The sequence below is a fragment of the Mobula hypostoma genome, chromosome 3, assembly GCF_963921235.1.
Source record: "Mobula hypostoma chromosome 3, sMobHyp1.1, whole genome shotgun sequence".
NCBI classification, from domain to species: Eukaryota; Metazoa; Chordata; class Chondrichthyes; order Myliobatiformes; family Myliobatidae; genus Mobula; species Mobula hypostoma.
The window spans coordinates 53,028,495-53,050,019 of NC_086099.1; the positions used below are offsets into that span (position 1 = coordinate 53,028,495).

The following is a 21,525-nucleotide window of genomic DNA, read 5'->3' on the forward strand; positions in this document are numbered from 1 at the left end:
ATGTGGAAAAAAGACCTTTGCAGCTAGAGACCAAATTATATGTACAAACTTAGAAAAGTTGTTGTTATAGTCCCTCATTAATAAACACACAAATTTATCCACAGGATAAATAAGCATTACTTAATGAAAGGTGAGAGCCCCAGTTCTCAATATTTCAAATAGGTTGTAAATTAAAATTAAAATGAAGTATCATTTGAGAGTAACATGATTTCAAATAAGTTAACTAACATTTTTATGGTTAATTGCTTATATTAACAGGCAAAAAGGCTTTTACCTTGAATGTCACAATGCTGCCCCTATACCCAAATAATTATATATTGTAATTCTGAACAAACATAGAAACGTATAGTTTTTAATTTCAATTCAAATTATCAACTGATAAATGAAAATGTCTTGAGACATCCTCCTAAATGGAAATGATTAAATCTCAGCAGTTCTCAGACTTCAGAAGACATTTTAAAATCAACTCAAAACTACATAAATCAAAGACAACAATATTCATTAGAACAAACATTACCTGCTCATGATCAATCTCATCTGCAATTTCAGTATTAGCTTGAAGAGATGTCTGCACATCAATATTACAAGCATTGAAGTCCTCAATTTCCTCATCTTCAGTCTCATCCTCACCACTGCCATAATTTGTCAATGCTTGAGTTTCAGCTTTTGATAAACCTGATGGTTACAGTAAAAGAGCTCATCTTTATTTGCCTTCTATAATCTGAAAAAAATTGTTTGACAATTGTAAATTTGCACTATAGTTAGTTAACTATTGCGAGAACCATACAGGTGTTGAAACTTGGCTAATTGGATTCAGAATTCTTTGGGTTCTATTCAAGGGTGCAATTTCATTCCACAACCCAACCCAAATGGCCAAAATCTAATTTTTTATTTCTGCTTATTTACAACTAAAACAAAACTCTTCTCATAACAGTTTCACCAGTTTTTGCTTAATTTTCAGATCTGGGGACATTTAAATATAAATTAAATGGAATTACACACATAGGTGAGCTCAATCTCATTTATCATTCTCAGACTATTTTCATCAACTGATCATATCTATAATTGCAAACAACAGGAATTCTGCAGATGCTGGAAATTCAAGCAACATACATCAAAGTTGCTGGTGAACGCAGCAGGCCAAGCAGCATCTATAGGAAGAGGCGCAGTCGACGTTTCAGGCCGAGACCCTTCGTCAGGACTAACTGAAGGAAGAGTGAGTAAGGGATTTGAAAGCTGGAGGGGGAGGGGGAGATGCAAAATGATAGGAGAAGACAGGAGGGGGAGGGATAGAGCCGAGAGCTGGACAGGTGATAGGCAAAAGGGGGTACGAGAGGATCATGGGACAGGAGGTCCGGGAAGAAAGACAAGGGGGGGGGGTGACCCAGAGGATGGGCAAGAGGTATATTCAGAGGGACAGAGGGAGAAAAAGGAGAGTGAGAGAAAGAATGTGTGCATAAAAATGAGTAACAGCTGGGGTACGAGGGGGAGGTGGGGCCTAGCAGAAGTTAGAGAAGTCAATGTTCATGCCATCAGGTTGGAGGCTACCCAGACGGAATATAAGGTGTTGTTCCTCCAACCTGAGTGTGGCTTCATCTTTACAGTAGAGGAGGCCGTGGATAGACATGTCAGAATGGGAATGGGATGTGGAATTAAAATGTGTGGCCACTGGGAGATCCTGCTTTCTCTGGCGGACAGAGCGTAGGTGTTCAGCAAAGCAGTCTCCCAGTCTGCGTCGGGTCTCACCAATATATAAAAGGCCACATCGGGAGCACCAGACGCAGTATATCACCCCAGTCGACTCACAGGTGAAGTGATGCCTCACCTGGAAGGACTGTTTGGGGCCCTGAATGGTGGTAAGGGAGGAAGTGTAAGGGCATGTGTAGCACTTGTTCCGCTTACACGGATAAGTGCCAGGAGGGAGATCAGTGGGGAGGGATGGGGGGGACGAATGGACAAGGGAGTTGTGTAGGGAGCGATCCCTGCGGAATGCAGAGAGGGGGGGAGGGAAAGATGTGCTTAGTGGTGGGATCCCGTTGGAGGTGGCGGAAGTTACGGAGAATAATATGTTGGACCCGGAGGCTGGTGGGGTGGTAGGTGAGGACCAGGGGAACCCTATTCCTAGTGGGGTGGTGGGAGGATGGAGTGAGAGCAGATGTACGTGAAATGGAGGAGATGCGTTTAAGAGCAGAGTTGATAGTGGAGGAAGGGAAGCCCCTTTCTTTAAAAAATGAAGACATCTCCCTCGTCCTATCTATAATTGTAAATGTTTGCTCTTTGCACTAGTGATTCTGGTCACCTACATAGGAAACCGATGTAAAGTTAGTTCTTATCTTCAGTGTGTCGGAATAAAGAAAAAGACACTCTCACAATGAATTTCTTCATCCACCTATCCATGTTCCCCCTCACCTGGTTTTAGCTATCACCTTCCTGCCTTCCCCCCATCCCGCCCACCTTCTTATTCTGGCTTCTGCCCCCTGGAAGACAGAACACAGAAAAATGTCAACCAACCTTTGATGGGTTTCTGACAAAGCCTACTGAATGAACCGTTGGACAGAAAGCTTGGAAACTCATGTCTGTATTCATTCAAGATACAAGTAAAGCAAGTCTGACATACATAACCCTCAGTGATGTTTGTGGGAGCCATTAAAAAAAAAACAGGAAATTGGTCAGGGTCTCACTTCAAATTCTGTATCTTATTTGTAACTTAAGGTCACCTCCTGCTTTCATCTCATAGCAATTTCAGATTTCTCATCTCTAATAGATCAAATTTCAATTGGATAAGAGAAAGACCATTAGAACATCTGTACATACATGGCACAAACTTTTAAGGCACATGGACAGAATATCACCTAAGACTACTCATATGAAGAAATTCACAACAAAAGTTTTTAAATTATTCAAACTATGAAATTTCTTACTGATGGAAACACATTTAGCAGTTATGGCTTCACTTTCAGCATCCTCCTCCTCTCTGTCAGATAAACCACCTTTCATTAACTTCTCAGCTCCAACAGACTCATCTCCTTTGAGATCATCTGTAATAGCTATCTCACTTTCATCCTTGTCCTAAAGGTAGAGAGAAAATAATAACTTAAGATGGGAGCATATGAACGTGAGTTATCTGACATGAAACTATCAGTTAGAAGATAATGGTTTCAGACAATTTTTTTTAAAAATTCTGATCATTACAAACTTCCAAAATAAACCAACAACCTGGTGTACTATTTTAAATCAGGTAGTATTTAAAACCATTTGTGAAAGATCAACAGCCACACATGAAATAATTATTTCAATGGAACACTTGGAAAATTGGAATTGGAATCATTTTTTTTTAATGTATGAGAAAGGAACAGTGCAACTGCAGATTCTCTCCAGACCTCATACTGTTTTGTATACACTCAGACTTACTTTGTCTTCATCTTCAAGCTCTTCCACAGAGGATTCATCGTCTTTAGAATGTGTCTTCTCCTATTAAATAAGAAATTTCAGAACAAGGTTGTATTGAACAATTTTAACATGAAACACAACAATTCAAGTTGGTTACTTACAAACAATTAATTTACTAACTTTCCCTTCACATAGCTAGAAGAACATTTCAGCAACAAAATATACTTATGTGATTTGAACACCCACAAAAGTTAACACAATGGCAGTGAAAAAACTGCAGAGCTTGCACATCATACAGAGCTATTGCAACAATTACTGTTCTGTTTTTCAAAAGTAAATCACAGAATTTCTTACTTACTCATTAAGACATCAGAGACAGCTATTCAGCCCATTGGGTCCATGCCAGCTGCCAGCAAAGCAATTCATCAGCCATGTTTTTTTAACTTACATATTCATCAACTCTCAGTTGATTCTAATGTACATTAAGGGTTAATCTACAGTAGATAATTAATGTATCCCGTTTTTTGGGATGTGGCAGAAAATTAGATTAAAAAAACCCACATGTGCATGCAGAGAATGTACAAACTCCACATATACTGCACCCAGGTACTTGGAGATGTGAAGAAACAGCTTTAGCTGCTGTTCCACTATACTGATCCACAAACAGTGATTTTCTTATAGCTACTTCAAATGGTCAACAAAATTCACACTAGCAAATCATAATATTTGAATACTTAAGTATTTAACATATTACCCCACCTCTGTTGTACAATGATGTTTAAAAGATGCCACTTCTTTTAGTCTTCTTTTGCACCTTTGTTTTGCTGCAACACTGCTGTTATCCAGGTCTTGCATGAGCCTAAAGAATGCAAGCTCATTGAACAGGATCTCTGAAATCTCTACCAGCAAATCCTCCCCACATTCTTTGAGCTTTCGACCAGCAAACTTTGCCAGAGAATCCTACAAGGACAAAAATCAAAGCCTCAATTACAGAAGAGATGATCAAGAATGGGCTAATGTAGCTGCTCAAACATTTCACTGAACTTTCCCTCAGTATCAACAAAAGAGCTGCACCACTTCAGGAATCTGAGTGGTGCATATTCTCCTGTCCATACCAATAGTGTTAAGGTTGAGAGGGTTGACAGTTTCAAGTTCCTAGATGTGAACATCACTAACAGCCTGTCACGGTCCAGCCACATAAACACTATGGCCAATAAAGCTCACCAATGCCTCTGCTTCCAAGGGAGGCTAAGGAAATTTGGTATTTCCCATTGACCCTCATCAATTTTTATTGATGCAACAAAGAAAACATTTTGTCTGGATGTCTAATGGCTTAGTATGACAGCTTCTCAGCATGTGACCACAAGAAACAGTAGAAGTTTGAGGACACAGCTCAGCATATCACAGAAACTAGGCTCTCCTCCCCTCCTGCCTTAGCAAAGCAACCAGCATAATCAAAGGTTCCACTCACTTTCTCACATTCTCCCTTCTCCCCTTTTCCAACAGGCAACAGATACAGAAGCCTGCAAACAAGTAGAACTACCACCAGGTTTGAGGACACTCTTATAAGATTATTAAGTAGTTCCTGAGTACAATCTATCTTTTAGCCATGTCCCTTTTGCACTACTATATCTGTTTGGCCCATGTATCCTCCCTTCCTCATCTCACATTTTGGTTTACAGCAAGGATTTAGTACATCAACCAGAATAACCCTAATGAACATACTAGCACGTCTAAAAATAAAAATTCAGTTAAGTACAAACCTGAAGTATGGCACCTAGTTGTTTATGAAAGAACTTGACAAATTCCTTGCTTTCATCATTCTGCTGTGTAAGTTCTAACACCATGCGCCCAATAGTTGTGAGCAACTGTGGAGAGCAGACATCATCCATGTGTTCCTGAAAAGAATCAACCAGAAGTAGAACACAAATTTTCATTTTTTTGCTAATTAGATGTGTTGTTTAGTTTGATTAGTTCTATCTGGTTTTTCACTGTCCTCCCTTCCAACCCACTGTTCCTGGAGCTTGAGCATAATTCTCAGATCTACATCACATTCATCAGGACAGAATTGACAATTGGGAACAGTGCTGACATTTTTTCTGGACTCTAATGATTTGAACAGCACAAGTTAGCACAAGTGATTAAAGAACACTGACTCAAAGGAAAAACACAGATTTCATTAAGGTACTATGGATGGAAAAAGAATAAAATGAATGGCAATTCACAAATGTTCTCCCCACAAGGAGTGGTGATTGAAATTTCTCCCTTTAGACAGTAGACATTGCAAGCATGTCAATTTGCCTGTACTGCAGCTTATATTAGGCAGGCAATGGTGTTGGATAGACTGTTGGGTCCGAAGGCTGATAAGTCCCCAGGGCCTGGTGGTCTGCATCCCAGGGTACTTAAGGAGGTGGCTCTAGAAATCGTGGACGCATTGGTAATCATTTTCCAATGTTCTATAGATTCAGGATCAGTTCCTATGGATTGGAGGGTGGCTAATATTGTCCCACTTTTGAAGAAAGGAGGGAGAGAGAAAACAGGGAATTATAGACCGGCTAGACTGACGTCAGCGGTGGGAAAGATGCTGGAGTCAATTATAAAAGATGAAATTAGGACACATTTGGATAGCAGTAACAGGATAGGTCCGAGTCAGCATGGATTTACAAAGAGGAAATCGTGCTCGACTATTCTTCTGGAATTTTTTGAGGATGTAACTTTGCAAATGGACAAGGGAGAGCCAGTGGATGTAGAATACCTGGACTTTCAGAAAGCCTTTGATAAAGTCCCACATAGGAGATTAGTGGGCAAAATTAGGGCACATGGTATTGGGGGCAGAGTACTGACACGGATTGAAAATTAGCTGGCTAACAGGAAACAAAGAATAGCGATCAACAGGTCCCTTTCAGAATGGCAGGCTGTGACCAGTGGGGTACCGCAGGGTTCAGTGCTGGGATCGCAGCCGTTTACAATATACATTAATGATTTAGATGAAGGGATTAAAAGTAATGTTAGCAAAGTTGCAGATGACACAAAGCTGGGTGGCAGTGTGAAATGTGAGGAGGATGTTATGAGAATGCAGAGTGACTTGGACAGGCTGGGTGAGTGGGCAGATGCATGGCAGATACAGTTTAATGTGGATAAATGTGAGGTTATCCACTTTGGTGGCAAGAACAGGAAGGCATATTATTTTCTAAATGGAATCAAGTTAGGAAAAGGGGAAGCACAACGAGATCTAGGTGTTCTTGTACATCAGTCACTGAAAGCAAGCATGCAGGTACAGCAGGAGTATTGTGTGCAGTTTTGGTCTCCAAATTTGAGGAAGGACATTCTTGCTATTGAGGGAGTGCAGCGTAGGTTCACAAGGTTAATTCCTGGGATGGCGGGGCTGTCATATGTTGAAAGATTGGAGAGACTGGGCTTGTATACACTGGAATTTAGAAGGATGAGAGGGGATCTGATTGAAACACGTAAGATTATTAAGGGATTGGACACGCTGGAGGCATGTTCCCGTTGATGGGTGAGTCCAGAACCAGAGGCCACAGTTTAAGAATAAGGGATAGGCCATTTAGAACAGAGTTGAGGAAAAACTTTTTCACCTGGAGAGTGGTGGATATGTGGAATGCTCTGCCCCAGAAGGCAGTGGAGGCCAAGTCTCTGGATGCTTTCAAGAAAGAGATGGATAGAGCTCTTAAAGATAGTGGAATCAAAGGTTATGGGGATAAGGCAGGAACTGGATACTGATTGTGGATGATCAGCCATGATCACAGTGAATGGCGGTGCTGGCTCAAAGGGCCGAATGGCCTACTCCTGCACCTATTTATTGTCTATTGAATGCTGAGCTGTTCAATGATGGCAAAATCTAATACTTCCAAACTCAAGAATAGTGTATTAGGAAAATATCTTCATAGTGATAACTAAGCATCCATTAAGCATACAAATGCCTTCATTTTTAGACAGTCTGCTGTGGTCACCATATTTCATCTGATATACCTGACTGACTGATTGTCTTGACAGGTTAACCATCTGGCCTTGATCCTTAAGTTCTAATCAGGCTCCTAGACATACTGTGAAGCACAATTACAGGAGCTGCCATACAGACACTGGAATTTGGCACAGAATGCCACCCAGTGCCTTTTGGTTCATCCTGTACAGGAAAATCCAAGAGAACAATATTATGTTTCACTGTTGACAGAGATACTTGCATCGCACCTTCAGAAATGGGATTACTTCCGTCATGATTGCCTTTATTTGCTTGTCCAGTTGTTGAGTGTCTATGCGAGGGCAATTAATGTCAGAAGTGTCAGTGTTGTGATCCATCACAAAGCTACTTCCAGCTACATATCCACCTAAATTCATAAAGGAAAATAAAAATTTGATATATTGCATATACAAGCAGTTACCAAGAACTCAAAGCAATTGAAAAGATTATTTCCAAATTACACCTGTACAAAATCTGCTTTTACTGATCCAGAAAGTGACCCCAATCCTATTTTTATGCATATAATCTTGACACCTCACCACTTCTGCACTCAACCCCATACATCATCATTAGATTGGTATATGGCTTTTCTAATGTCCAGTACCGGGTGAACCGGAATTTCCTCAACATAACATAGGATGAACCAGACCATTAGTTATCTTGGTATCCAGCTGATTACAAGTTTTGAGGAAGTCATGATGTGAACTATTGACTACTTTCTCTTCCCACAGATACTGCCTGACTGGCTGAATTCTTCCAGCACATCTGCTTTTGATCCATAATGGCACCCTTCTCTCCCTGCGTCAACTCTACTGCTTCTGAAATGACTACTCCAACAGATTCTGAGATCCAATGGTGCATTTAAGAAGTACAAAAGCAATTTTCAGAAATCATCATAGTTGTGCTTAGTCTACACAGATTCCCAGTTCATTCACACCTCAGTTGTAAAATCCATATCTTTCCATTCAAATTACTTCACCCTTCTGCTCCACAGCCAAAGGGCACCCAGTGAACTCTGCAATTTTCCAATTTTGGGCTCCTGCACAAAGCTGCCAATTGTAGAGCAATTATGACCAGTATGCTTTCAGCAGTAAGGGTATCAAATTCTGGTACTTTTATTTCTTCCATCAAAACACCCTGAAAACAAACATTTTGTTTTATTTGGATCTTCAGTATAGATCTTGTCCAATGCAGAATCCACGGAACTATTGAAAAGCCTGGTGGTATCACCAACAGAAACAAATTAACACAGCCTAAAAAATTTGTTTGTGTGTGGCCTTCCTATGCTCTTGGAAGACAATAGACAATAGGTGCAGGAGTAGGCCATTCAGCCCTTCGAGCCAGCACCGCCATTCACTGTGATCATGGCTGATCATTCACAATCAGTACCGTTTTCCTGCCTTCTCACAATATCCCTTGACTCCGTTATCTTTAAGAGCTGTATCTAACTCCTTCTTGAAAGAATCCAGAGAATTGGCCTCCACTGCCTTCTGAGGCAGAGCATTCCACAGAACCACAACCCTCTGTGTGAAAAAGTTTTTCCTCAACTCCGTTCTAAATGGTCTACCCCTTATTCTTAAACTGTGGCCCCTGATTCTGGACTCCCCCAACATCGGGAACATGTTTCCTGCCTCTAGCGTGTCCAATCCCTTAATAATCTTACATGTTTTAATCAGATCCCCTCTCATCCTTCTAAATTCCAGTGTATACAAGCCCAGTCGCTCCAATCTTTCAACATATGACAGTCCCACCATCCCCGGAATTAACCTCGTGAACCTACACTGCACTCCCTCAATAGCAAGAATGTCCTTCCTCAAATTTGGAGACCAAAACTGTACACAATACTCCAGGTGTGGTCTCACCAGGGCCCTGTACAACTGCAGAAGGACCTCTTTGCTCCTATACTCAACTCCCAACATGAAGGCTAACATGTCATTAGCTTTCTTCACTGTCTGCTGTACCTGCAGGCTTACTTTCAGTGACTGATGAACAAGGACACCTAGACCTCATTGTACTTCCCCTTTTCCTAACTTGACACCATTCAGATAGTAATCTGCCTTCCTGTTCTTGCCACCAAAGTGGATAACCTCACATTTATCCACATTAAACTGTATCTGGCATGCATCTGCCCACTCACCCAACCTGTCCAAGTCACACTGCATTCTCATAACATCCTCCTCACATTTCACACTGCCACCCAGCTTTGTGTCATCTGCAAATTTGCTAACGTTACTTTTAATCCCTTCATCTAAGTCATTAATGTATATTGTAAATAGCTGCGTCCCAGCACCAAGCCTTGCGGTGAATGGCAGGCACTAGTCACTGCCTGCCATTCTGAAAAGGACCCATTAATCCCTACTCTTTGTTTCCTGTCTGCCAACCAATTTTCTATCCATGTCAGTACCTTACCCCATTTGCTCTAATTTTGCCCACTAACCTCCTATGTGGGACCTTATCAAAGGCTTTCTGGAAGTCCAGGTATATTACATCCACTGGCTTTCCCGTGTCCATTTTCATAGTTACATTCTCAAAAAGTTCCAGAAGATTAGTCAAGCATGATTTCTCCTTCGTAAATCCATGCTGACTAGGACCTATTCTGCTACTGCTATCCAAATATGCCGCTATTTCATCTTTTATAATTGATTCCAGCATCTTCCCCACCACTGATGTCAGACTAACTGCTCTATAATTGCTTGGATTCTCTCTCCCTCCTTTCTTAAAAAGTGGGATAACATTAGCTACCCTCCAATCCGCAAAAATTGATCCTGAATCTATAGAACATTGGAAAATGATTACCAATGCGTCCACGATTTCTAGAGCCACTTCCTTAAGTACCCTGGGATGCAGACCATCAGGCCCTGGTGATTTATCAGCCTCCAGTCCCATCAGTTTACCCAACACCATTTTCTGTCTGATGCGAATTTCCTTCAATTCCTCTGTTACCCTAGGTCCTCTGGCCACTATTACATCTGGGAGATTGTTTGTGTGTTCCCTAGTGAAGACAGATCCAAAGTACCTGTTCAGCTCGTCTGCCATTTCCTTGTTCCCCATAATAATTTCACCCATTTCTGTCTTCAAGGGCCCAACTTTGGTCTTAACTAATCTTTTCCTCTTCACATACCTAAAGAAGCTTTTATTATCCTCCTTTATATTCTTGGCTAGCTTACCTTCGTATCTCATCCTTTCCCCCCCGTATTGCCTTTTTAGTTATCTTTTGTTGCTCTTTAAAAGTCTTCCCAATCCTCTGGCTTCCACTCATCCTTGCTATGTTATACTTCCTCTTTTATTTTTATACTGTCCTTGACTTCCCTTGTCATCCACGGTCACCCCTTACTCCCCTTAGAATCTTTCTTCCTCTTTGGAATGAACTGATCCTGCACCTTCCGTATTATTCCCAGAAATACCTGCCATTGTTGTTTCACGGTCGTCCCTGCTAGGGTATCTTTTCAGTCAACTTTGGCCAGCTCCTCCCTCACGGGTCCACAGTCCCCTTTGTTCAACTGTGATACTGACACTTCCGATCTTCCCTTCTCCCTCTCAAATTGTAGATTAAAACTTATCATATTATGGTCACTACCTCCTAATGGCTCCTTTACCTCGAGTACCCTTATCAAATCTGGCTCATTACACAACACTAAATCCAGAATTGCCCTCTCCCCGGTAGGCTCTAATACAAGCTGCTCTAAGAATCTATCTCTGAGGCATTCCATAAACTCCCTTTCTTGGGGTCCAGTACCAACCCGATTTTCCCAGTCTACCTGCATGTTGAAATCCCCCATAACAACCGCAGAATTACCTTTGCGACATGCCAATTTTAACTCTTGATTTAACTTGCACCCTGTATCCAGGCTACTGTTTGGGGGCCTGTAGATAACTCCCATCAGGGTCTTTTTGCCCTTACGGTTTCTCAGTTCTATCCATACTGACTCTACATCTCCTGATTCTCTGTCCCCCTCGCAGGTGACTGAATTTCATTCCTCACCAACAGAGCCACCCCACCCCCTCTGCCAACCTGTCTGTCCTTTCGATAGGATGTATATCCCTGAATATTCATTTCCCAGCCCTGGTCCTCTTGCAGCCATGTCTCTGTTATTCCCACAACATCATACTTGCCAATTTCCAACTGAGCCTCAAGCTCATCCACTTTATTTCTTATACTCCGTGCATTCATATATAATACTTTTAATCATTTTAAAGTAATACTTTTACTCCCCCTCACCTTTCACATCGATTCCTATTGCACTTGGCCATACTCTCCGATCCGTTCCTGAGCTTTTTGTCCCTTTAATTCTGTTGTCTTTCTTAACTTTTCTTATTCTCTTTCCCTTTAACTCCATTCTTATATTTCCAGTTCGTCCCCTGCCCCCCACTACTTAGTTTAAACACACCCGTGTAGTCGTGGCAAACCTGCCTGCCAGAACACTGGTCCCCCATCTGTTAAGGTGCAACCTGTCCCTTCTGTACAATTCATCCTTACCCCAAAACAGATCCCAGTGGTCCAAGAATCTACATCCCTGCTTCCCGCACCAGCTCCTCAGCACACATTCAGATCCCCTATTTCCCTGTTGCTGCCCTCACCGGCACAAGGAACTGGAAACAAACCGGAGATAACCACCCTGGAGATCCTGCTTTTCAGCTTTCTTCCGAGTTCTCTGAAGTCTCGCTGCAAAATGTCTCTTCTTCTGCCCGACGTCATTTGTGCCGACATGCACCACCACCTCCAGCTGATCACCTTCTCCCTTGAGGATGCCCTGCAATCGGTCTGTGACGTCCTGGATCCTGGCACCAGGGAGGCAACACACCATCCTTAAATCCTGCCTGTTGCCTCAGAAACCCCTGTCTGAACCTCTCACTATAGAGTCCCCTATTACCACGGCTCTGCCTGACTTCTGTCTCCTTGGCTTTGTATCAGCGCCAATTTTTGACTCGCAGACACGTTCGCCTCTCAGATTGGCACTGTCTTCTGTCCCGACAGCTTCCAAGGGGGTGAACCTGTTTTCAAGAGGCACATCCCCCGGGGTCTCCTGTACTCCAAGCATCCATCCCTTCTTCATCGTCGCCCCCCCCTTCTCTCTTCCGGTATCTTCGGTGTAACAATCTCTCTGCAGGTCCTGTCCAAAAAAATCTCTGTTTCCCGGATGAACTTGAGGTCATCCAGTTGCCTCTCCAGTGCCTCAACACAGTCCTTCAGGAGCTGAACCTGGACACACTTTCCACATTTGTAGCAGCAAAGGCCTATTTGAAGGCCTTTCCTGTAATAATGTCTGAATCAAAGTCAACAATACAGCAAGCAAATACCTTCCCAAATTTGATAACAAGTGAATTCTGAACTCTTCTAACTTCAAAATCACCTCAGTTAGCTTCTGGTATTGTTCCTTAACAAATTAGTCAGAATGGATCACATCCTGCTCCAAATTCTCATGTGACAAAAGACCCTCAATCTTATGACTTATATTTTCCAATGGAACATATCACATTTCTAAGATTTATACCATTCTGCTCTATCAATATACTCAGACAATTGATATCTAGGACCATTATTCCAATCTAGGTTTATAATCCTATTTCAAAGACATGAATATGACTGAAATGATGCCAGGACAACTAAATTACTTACAGATGGCTGGAAACAAGAGGCCATTTACAATTTAAAGCTACACTGGCACCAAACAATACCACTTTTGATTTACAGACACTGCCTGAAGTTGAGTTCTGCATGAAGAAGGCACTTAAGTAAGGGAATTATTAAACTTCAATAATTCAAGGGGCCACCAAAGTCAGCATTATATTCTAGATTATGACACTGTCTCATCCCAACATTTCTGTCTAAATGTCATTAAATGGAATATATTCAATGCTACCCATGTTGTTACTTTTACTTCTTTCTCTCACCTATTTTTGTTCACACCACTTTGAGACAGACCATTTGTGATTAACAAACCTTCGCAACCCTCACTCAGCAAGCACCAAAAGTGTGGGTCACTCACGCTTGGTCTCCATCTTATCAAACATCTTTTTCATAGTCTCCACCACCCTGCAGTCCTGTCCCTTACTCTTTTCTGCAACATAAAACATGTTATTGTTTCTTCATTCACTCACTGAACAAGTCCACTAAAGTCTAGTATTTACCAAATGCCCAACTAATTGATGAAATGAGCATAAATGACTGCATATTTTTCATTTGATATCATTTTATTCTTTCCAGATTACCGTCAGCACATTCAATGGCATTGGTGCAGACTTCTGCATTTTGATTATTTTGGCCTTCAAATTTCACACATTCGTACTCCTTTATCCTGGACAGGGCCTTGTCTAGGTGTATGACAGTATTACCTGCATGCATAAAAAGCACAGTATAAGAAAGGAGGAAGTGAACATTTCCACCTCTGCATATATTAAAAATCATAGAACATGGAACACAGAAAACCTACAGCACAATGTAGGCCCTTCGGCCCACAAAGCTGTGCTGAACACATCTCTACCTTAGAACTACCTAGCTTTTAACCATAGCCCTCTATTTTTCTAAGCTCCATGTAGCCATCCAGAAGTCTCTTAAAAGATCCCATCGTTTCTGCCTCCACCACCGCCAGCCCATTCCACGCACTCACCACTCTCTGCGTAAAAAACTTACCCCTGACATCTCTTCTGTACCTACTTCCAAGCACCTTAAAACTACGCCCTCTCATGCTAGCCATTTCAGCCCTGGGGAAAAACCTCTGACTATCCACACGATCAATGCCTCTCATTATCTTGTACACCTCTATCAAGTCACCTCTCATCCTCTGTTGCTCCAAGGAGAAAAGGCTGAGTTCACTCAACCTATTCTCATAAGGCATGCTCCCCAATCCAGGCAATATCCTTGTAAATCTCCTCTGCACCCTTTCTATGGTTTCCACAGCCTTCCTATAGTGAGGCGACTAGAATTGAGCACAGTACTCCAAGTGGGGTCTGACCAGGGTCCTATATAGCTCCAACATTACCTCTCGGCTCTTAAACTCAATCCCACGATTGATGCAGGCCAATGCACTGTATGCCTTCTTAACCACAGATTCAACCTGCGTAGCAGCTTTGAGTGTCCTATGGACTCGGACCCCAAGATCCCTCTGATTCTCCACACTGCCAAGAGTCTGTCCATTAATGCTATATTCTGCCATCATATTTGACCTACCAAAATGAACCACCTCACACTTATCTGGGCTGAACTCACTGAAATCGTTGAAATATGTTATTTTATCAAGATAGAATACAAATTGAATGGTAGTGAATTTATACAAACAGTTAAAAAATGTTTACCTAGATCATCATTGGCAAAAGGCTCTAAATTAGAGGAAGTAGACAATGAACTGGCATTATCGAAAGATTCAATGTACTCTACATTTTCATTCTGCTGAATCCCTGCCAGAGGTTGTTGCTCAGTAGTCTTGTCACATATCTCCTAAAAATTTGAAGAAGAAATTAAAGATCTCTCAAGTGCAGGTATTATGTAATAATTGAAACTATGTACATCCTATTTAAGATGCAAATAATCCCTTTGTGTTTTGGCTACAAATTTGCTCTCATCTATTATCAAAACAGATCAAAATAGTTAATTTAACTGAATGCTTGAGACTTTGCTATACATATATCCGTAGGTTACAGCATTTGTCCAAGTAAAAAATAGATTATGAGCTAAGAAAATCAAAAACTGCAGACACTATAGGTCCACAATAAAAACAAGTGATGTTGAAAGGAAATAGAAAAAGAAAAATCTGTGGAAAGACAAGCAGAATTAACAATTCAGGAGACATAAAAGATTGCATATACATGAAGCACAGAAGAAACTGCTGGAAGAATTCAGCAGGCCAAGTAGCCTCTGTGGAGATAATAATAAAAGGGTCAAAGTTTCAGGTTGGGAACTTGCATCAGGACTGGAGATATCAGACTTCAGGATATGAGGAATTAAGGTTTCAGTTTGAGACCCTTCGTCTAATTTCAAAACCTGTTCATTTAATAATTTAGGACAGAAATGCAAACTTACTTTTCTTTTCTGCTCCAATCCCCTGTCCTAAGGCACCCCTATACAGACACTGAAGCAGATTTTCAAGGAGATGTAGAAATTCCTTTCTTTCTGCCTAATTTCTTGCCTTTTGTTGGAATATTATAATAATTTATTTCCATTTTCCCTATTGATAGGTTTCCTTTCATTCCTCCCTGCTGCAGAGGCTATATATTGCTGACTACGCTAGACTATCATGACACATTCAAAGTTTTCTTTCTTTAATGCATCCAGTTTATCTGCAGCACACTGGTAAAGTCATGTTCCTTTTTCACTGATTTTTAGTTGCTACCTTTACTTGCAGTTCACATGTTTTCTTCCATTCAGTTTTCTTTATCCCCCATTCGTTTTCAGCTGATAGCTTTTATGTTGTTGTTTTCCAACATCATATCAATTCTTTACAATCCTACTATGAAATCTTCATCTGTGAAGCAGCTGCTTCTACAAACTTAACTATTCCAATGCTCCCAAGTTTAACTTTTCACCCTTCATAAACAAAATCACCAAAAATTCTATTGTCACTATGCTAAACTTGTATTTCTGTATGCTCATCACTTCTCTGCTTAACTGATCTGATAACAGCTCTAAATTCCCATCCACATATTTAAACCCACCTATAACCATATCCATTCCCCTACCTTCAGCAATAATAAAAAAAAATGAAAATTATAGTGTTTCTTCAACTGAAGATTGGAAATGTGCATCACAGCTCGGGTATTTCTCTAATAACAATTGGGTATTAATGAGCTCTAAACCATAGAATTCTCACTTTCTCCGTAATAACACTAATAAGCATCTTGAATTATTTATTAACATGGAAGACATTATTATTGTACCCTCATTATTGCTTCAAATTATTTTCTCTCTCTAATCCCATCTCTTGATTACTTGGCTTGCTGTTTTGTGCTCCACCATAATTGATTTTATCCTCTGAAATATTTCTTGTTTCAGTTAAACATTTCTAACCTTCTCCTTTCCACTAACACATAACTGCTGAAAAGTTGTCCTTTGCAGCAGTCAGCTAAAATCTAAAGCACAGTTCACAGCGGCTAAGCACAAAAGCAGCTATATACATTGTTCTTTGCTTTTACTGCTAGCAAAGGTGCTTTCTTGCACTGTTAAATGCAACCCATAGATAATTTTACTAAAATGGCCTGACAATAATTGTTCAAAGATACCAGGAAGCAAATATGTAGAATTTTTGTCATCTTAAAAAAAGTCCCCACAGTAGACTTGCAAGAAAACCAATGGCCATTTAATCTTTTCAAAGCAGTATCTTCACTTTAAAACAATTAATTAATCACCTTATATTTTTTGGCTGTCATCATCTATATGTGTCCCACACAAGGATCCAAGATCAGTGACACAAATCTTAAACTCAGCATAAAAGTAATTTATACAGAAAACTAATGCAGACTTTTGTGTATTTCTGGTATTCACATTAGCCTTGTATTAGCCGGGTGTTCTGAGTAAGGATTCTGATTCTGCTTCTGATTCTAAAGCATTTACTTTTCTGTGGAGTGGAACTTGGAGACAGAAGCAGCAAGGGAAGCTGTTTTATTTTTTCAATACGATAGATTGACCAAAATATTAAGATTTCACCCATAACAGCAGAGCTGTTAACTTTTTCATGATGGAAAATAAAATATTACAGGTACTTTTGGGTGTTTTCAGTAAGTGTTAAAACCTATTGATTAGGAAGTAGCAAAACTCATTATCTTTTGCTTAAATTACAAATTGCATATGATTTCTGATAAAGTAAATTTAATATGCTGATTTTTCTTCTTTGCTCCTAACTTTGTTACATAACCAGCAATGTGAAACAAATTTAAATTTCAATAAAAACACTTCTGAGCACCCAAGGAAAACCAAGAAAAAAAATGCACTGTGATTTATTTTAGTGCTGGATTCCCAAATCCTAATGTTGAATTCAAAAAGACTCATTTCAAAACCTAAATCATATCACCTTATTTAACTCGATCAAACTTGGCAATGTTGGTTCAAGACATCTTCACAAACCTCATCATCACTTGTAGCCAAACTTTCGCTAGGAGTCAGTTCTGAATTGCATGTCATCCATATAGGTGAACTCTGGGATAAAGTATGCCCTCCTCCTTTGCATCTCTTCTCTGAAAGATGTTGTGTTACTATATCCTAGAACGAAACAACTTTTTAGAAAGAATGAAGTATTATAATAATAACGTAGGATTCGTTATTTAAATATACTGTACCTGTAAGACATAAAGAGCCCGCTGTCGAAGATAATCAGTATTAAGCAACTGAAGTTCATGGAACAGTTCAATGAGAAAATGGGGCCTTGATTCATTCTGGGAAATTAAAGTTGCCACTTCAGAATATATATTATCACGCAGAGCTTCAAAAAGTGAAAAGTCACTACTAGTTTCTACAACAGGAAAAAAAAATCAAAATTTCACTGAATTAGGAAAAAAAGACAAATTAGGGAATTATTATTCAAAAAATTGTTGATCTTAATTTTACTCAGTAACTGATTTCCACATTAAAAGTTTGATATTTTAAACCTTCAAAACAAATTAACCAGATTAATATTTTCACATCAATGATTGTTCCTTGGAACTGTTATCAGTTCATCAAATTTTACATGCTTTGCTAAGTTTTACAGATATTTTAATTTCAGCATTTTCCCCATCTGCCATACTCCATTATTGCAACAGATCTTTCAAATCAGTTTTACTTTGTGTACTTCACATCAAATTGTTGCTACCAATTAATTACAATTAATTACAAGACCAATATAAATTTTGCTCCTAAAAAAAACTCAGCTCCTGGTTAAACATACAGTCATTAGCAATATGAATGAATGCCAGTGGTCTTGATATTTAGCAAAAGAGAAGGTGCCCACCTTTAAACAACTTAGTAACCTGAAGATATCAGCTGGATATATTTCAACATCTAGTAAGCACTTGCACAGTGTTATTTATAGTGCCCTATGTATTAAACATTCAGAATGACAAAGGCAGGAGATGCAGGGAACAACTAGGCCAAATTACCACAGGTCATATACCATTTTAATTTGGGAAATCTACCGTAGCTGTGACAGAGTCAAAATCAAGGAGAGTGCTATACCACATAGACTCAAGGCGGTGGCTCATTACCATCTTCTAGGATAAATAGGGATGAGCACTAATGTTAATGACATCCTTATGTCAGGAACAAGTTAAATTTTGTTTTAGTAGAATAAGCATTAATATCAAAAATCTATGGAATTCCCTGCTAATTCTGTTACTTAAACAACTCAAACAAAATTAGAAGCCTATTTAATCAAGCCTCAAGTTTAAAAATGGTTTGATGCAGCTGCTAGTCATAGAAAAAATAGTACTTCCGTGTGAGGTGGAACTTCATTTACTATTGAACACATTTATTACAAGCAACGTAACTAAAGGAAAACAGAACAGACCACAACCTAAAGCAGCTACTTTCTTCAGTTATTTGCTTAAAAGGTAAATTACCTGGTGCTTCACTGCATGCATTTCTGTTAGATTCGAACAGTGCTCCCCTAGCATGTGCTGTAGGAAAGGGGGACATACAGGTAGTAATTTGTACTAAACACCATGTACTTATTGGAAAAATTATTGCAATACAGAAAAGGGATCAAGAGTGCAAAATAAACCCTAAGCAAAAGAAAATTAGAAACATTACATGCACACACAAAATTAAATGAAGCTTGACTATTCATTTTGAAAATTATGCAGCAACAGGAAAGAGCTTTTAAATAATAGTCTTTAAACATTCATTACAGAACATTGTCCAAGTGCACTGTTGGTAATACATATTTCCTACCCGAGTATAAACTACCAAGTAATTTTTAAGCTAAGCCCATTCTCACACCTCAAAGTACCCATTTTCTTCAATTTCATATGCGAATTATGAATTAAGATGCCACTTTTAAGACACTTAAATTTGAAACTTGCCAAAATATTTCAAATTAGTTAGATATACTTCTTAGTGTAAAGAGGATGAAATGAAATGCAACATTCCTTATATCTTTCTTCCCATCTTTGTTGAAGTGCAGAATTCAGTAAGAAGACATTTTTCAGTCAGCCAGATATGAACAGAATGGACTTTTTGTACGAAGAGATTGCTAATGACAGACAGGAACAACTGCTAACATTTAATCCACCTTGCCTTTTGCACGTTTTAAGTCTGAGCTCACAGGATTCCCCTAAAAGTGGGTGTGATCTTTATTCTCGTTTTTAAATACAAAGTTCACATTTTTAGCGTTAATCACTTTAGCGTAAGACACTCCACTGAAGTGTTTTATTGAGGATTTGCACTAAGAGATAAAGCAAACTGTAGAGTCTACATACTCAAAACAATGTATTTTTAAAAACAGCGATGAGACTATTTTGAACATAATGTACATTGCTGGATTTTTTTTTACCCTTTCATATTATTGAAATATAAAATCTGTAATGAAGTACAAATGTAACATTTATCCCATCAACTGTTTCTATTGATGGGCATTAACACACATATGACATTCTGACTAAAGCTACTCATCAATTACATTTCAACTTAACAGAAAAATCAACCTGCTGTAATTACTCAAGAAATTTAGCTTGTTTTTAAGAAGTTATCCAGAGCATGCACAATGCATATTTAAAGATAGAGTAGCTTATGCAAATTTAACACACTCTCTCATTGAGGCATTTTTGTTTCCTTTCATGAAATTTTGGAGCTACACAACTTGAATTACTCAAATGACAATTTCAGCAGAGCTTCAGATTGCATGGGACATTGCTTGTGATGAGAAAGCACCAGAATTAAGAAGAGAGCAGAGGCTGTCAGGTCTTGCTGCAGAGCTTAAGAGCCAGTTTCTGTGCTGTACTGCCCTATAATTCCAACAGATAGAGGCACACTTCAAAAATGGCAACCCCTGACGCATGTGGGAAGGCATCAGGTCCATCACTGACTATCAAAAAAATATCTATTTATCTGCCACACTAGCTGAGGAGCTAAACAACTTCTTTGCTCGTTTTGACAGGGACAATAATGAAGTCTTGACACCTGAGGAGGTCACAGCACTGAAACTGAGCACACGAGGTGAAACGTACTTTCCACAGTATCAACACATGCAGAGCAGCTGGACCAAACGGCATACACATGAGGGTCTTCAAGGACTGCGCTGACCAGCTGGCAGATGTTTTTACTGAAATCTATAACTTTTATCCATCCCTTGCTGTGGTCTCTGCATGCTTCAAAACACCAACCATCATACCAATCCCAAAGCAGCTAGTGGTAATGTGCCTCAACAACTACAGAGTGGTAACACTCACCCCCATTGCCACCAAGTGCCTGGAGAAATGCCATCCCTGCTACTCTGGACCAGCACCAGTTTGCCTATAAGGCAAACAGATCAATCGAAGACACCATCTCCATCACTTTCCACATCATACTGGAACACCTGGAGTATAAGGACACCTATGCCAGAATGCTTTTTAAATTGACTACACTTCAGCTTTCAACACCATGTTCGCTAACAAGGTAAATGACACAAGCAGGTACTGAATACATCAGTTTGCAACTGGATTCTGAACTTTTTTACCAATCACACCCAGACAGTCAGACTAGACAAGTACACATCAACCTCCCTGACCCTGGACACTAGTACACAACAGGGATGTGTACCGAGCTCACTCCTTTACACTCTTTTCACTCATGACTGTGCCCCTGCCTATGTCACCAATTCCATCACCAAATTTGCTTTCGACACCACAGTGATTGGATTAATTACAAATAACAATGAAACAACATACAGAGAGGAGATGCAGAAACTGTCTGAATGGTGCAAGAACCACAACCTTTCACACAACGTTGAAAAAAAAACAAATGATTATTGATTTCAAGATACCAAAAAGGTATGAACAAGCTCCACTACTCATAAATGGTGAAGCAGTGGAAAGGATCTCCAGCTTTAAGTTCTTGGGAGTGAACATCACAGAGTAGCTCTCTTGCACCTCCTTGATAGTGAGGAAGGCTCAGCCACACCTATAGTAACTGTCCCAAAATCTTTATTGATGTGTAATTGATAGCATACCTACCTACTCCATGACAGTATGGTACATTGGCTGCAACAAGATTG

The 21,525-nt window shown here is 39.8% G+C and overlaps 1 protein-coding gene across 6 annotated transcripts in view; it reads right to left on the reverse strand.

Moving 5' to 3' along the window:
• pcm1 (pericentriolar material 1) overlaps positions 1–21,525 on the reverse strand; it is a 107,799-nt gene that overhangs the window by 9,101 nt on the left and 77,173 nt on the right. For 5 of the 6 annotated variants that reach the window (XM_063043034.1, XM_063043032.1, XM_063043030.1 and 2 more), the window contains 11 exons: positions 18,893–18,949; positions 17,636–17,808; positions 17,424–17,558; positions 14,663–14,804; positions 13,580–13,702; positions 7,600–7,736; positions 5,154–5,288; positions 4,150–4,350; positions 3,412–3,471; positions 2,922–3,069; positions 518–675 (listed from right to left, as the gene is read on the reverse strand). In XM_063043034.1, coding sequence (XP_062899104.1) covers positions 518–675; positions 2,922–3,069; positions 3,412–3,471; positions 4,150–4,350; positions 5,154–5,288; positions 7,600–7,736; positions 13,580–13,702; positions 14,663–14,804; positions 17,424–17,558; positions 17,636–17,808; positions 18,893–18,949 — 1,469 coding nt within the window. The remainder of the gene's footprint in view (positions 1–517; positions 676–2,921; positions 3,070–3,411; positions 3,472–4,149; positions 4,351–5,153; positions 5,289–7,599; positions 7,737–13,579; positions 13,703–14,662; positions 14,805–17,423; positions 17,559–17,635; positions 17,809–18,892; positions 18,950–21,525) is intronic. The other variant, XM_063043031.1, reaches the window with a different exon arrangement.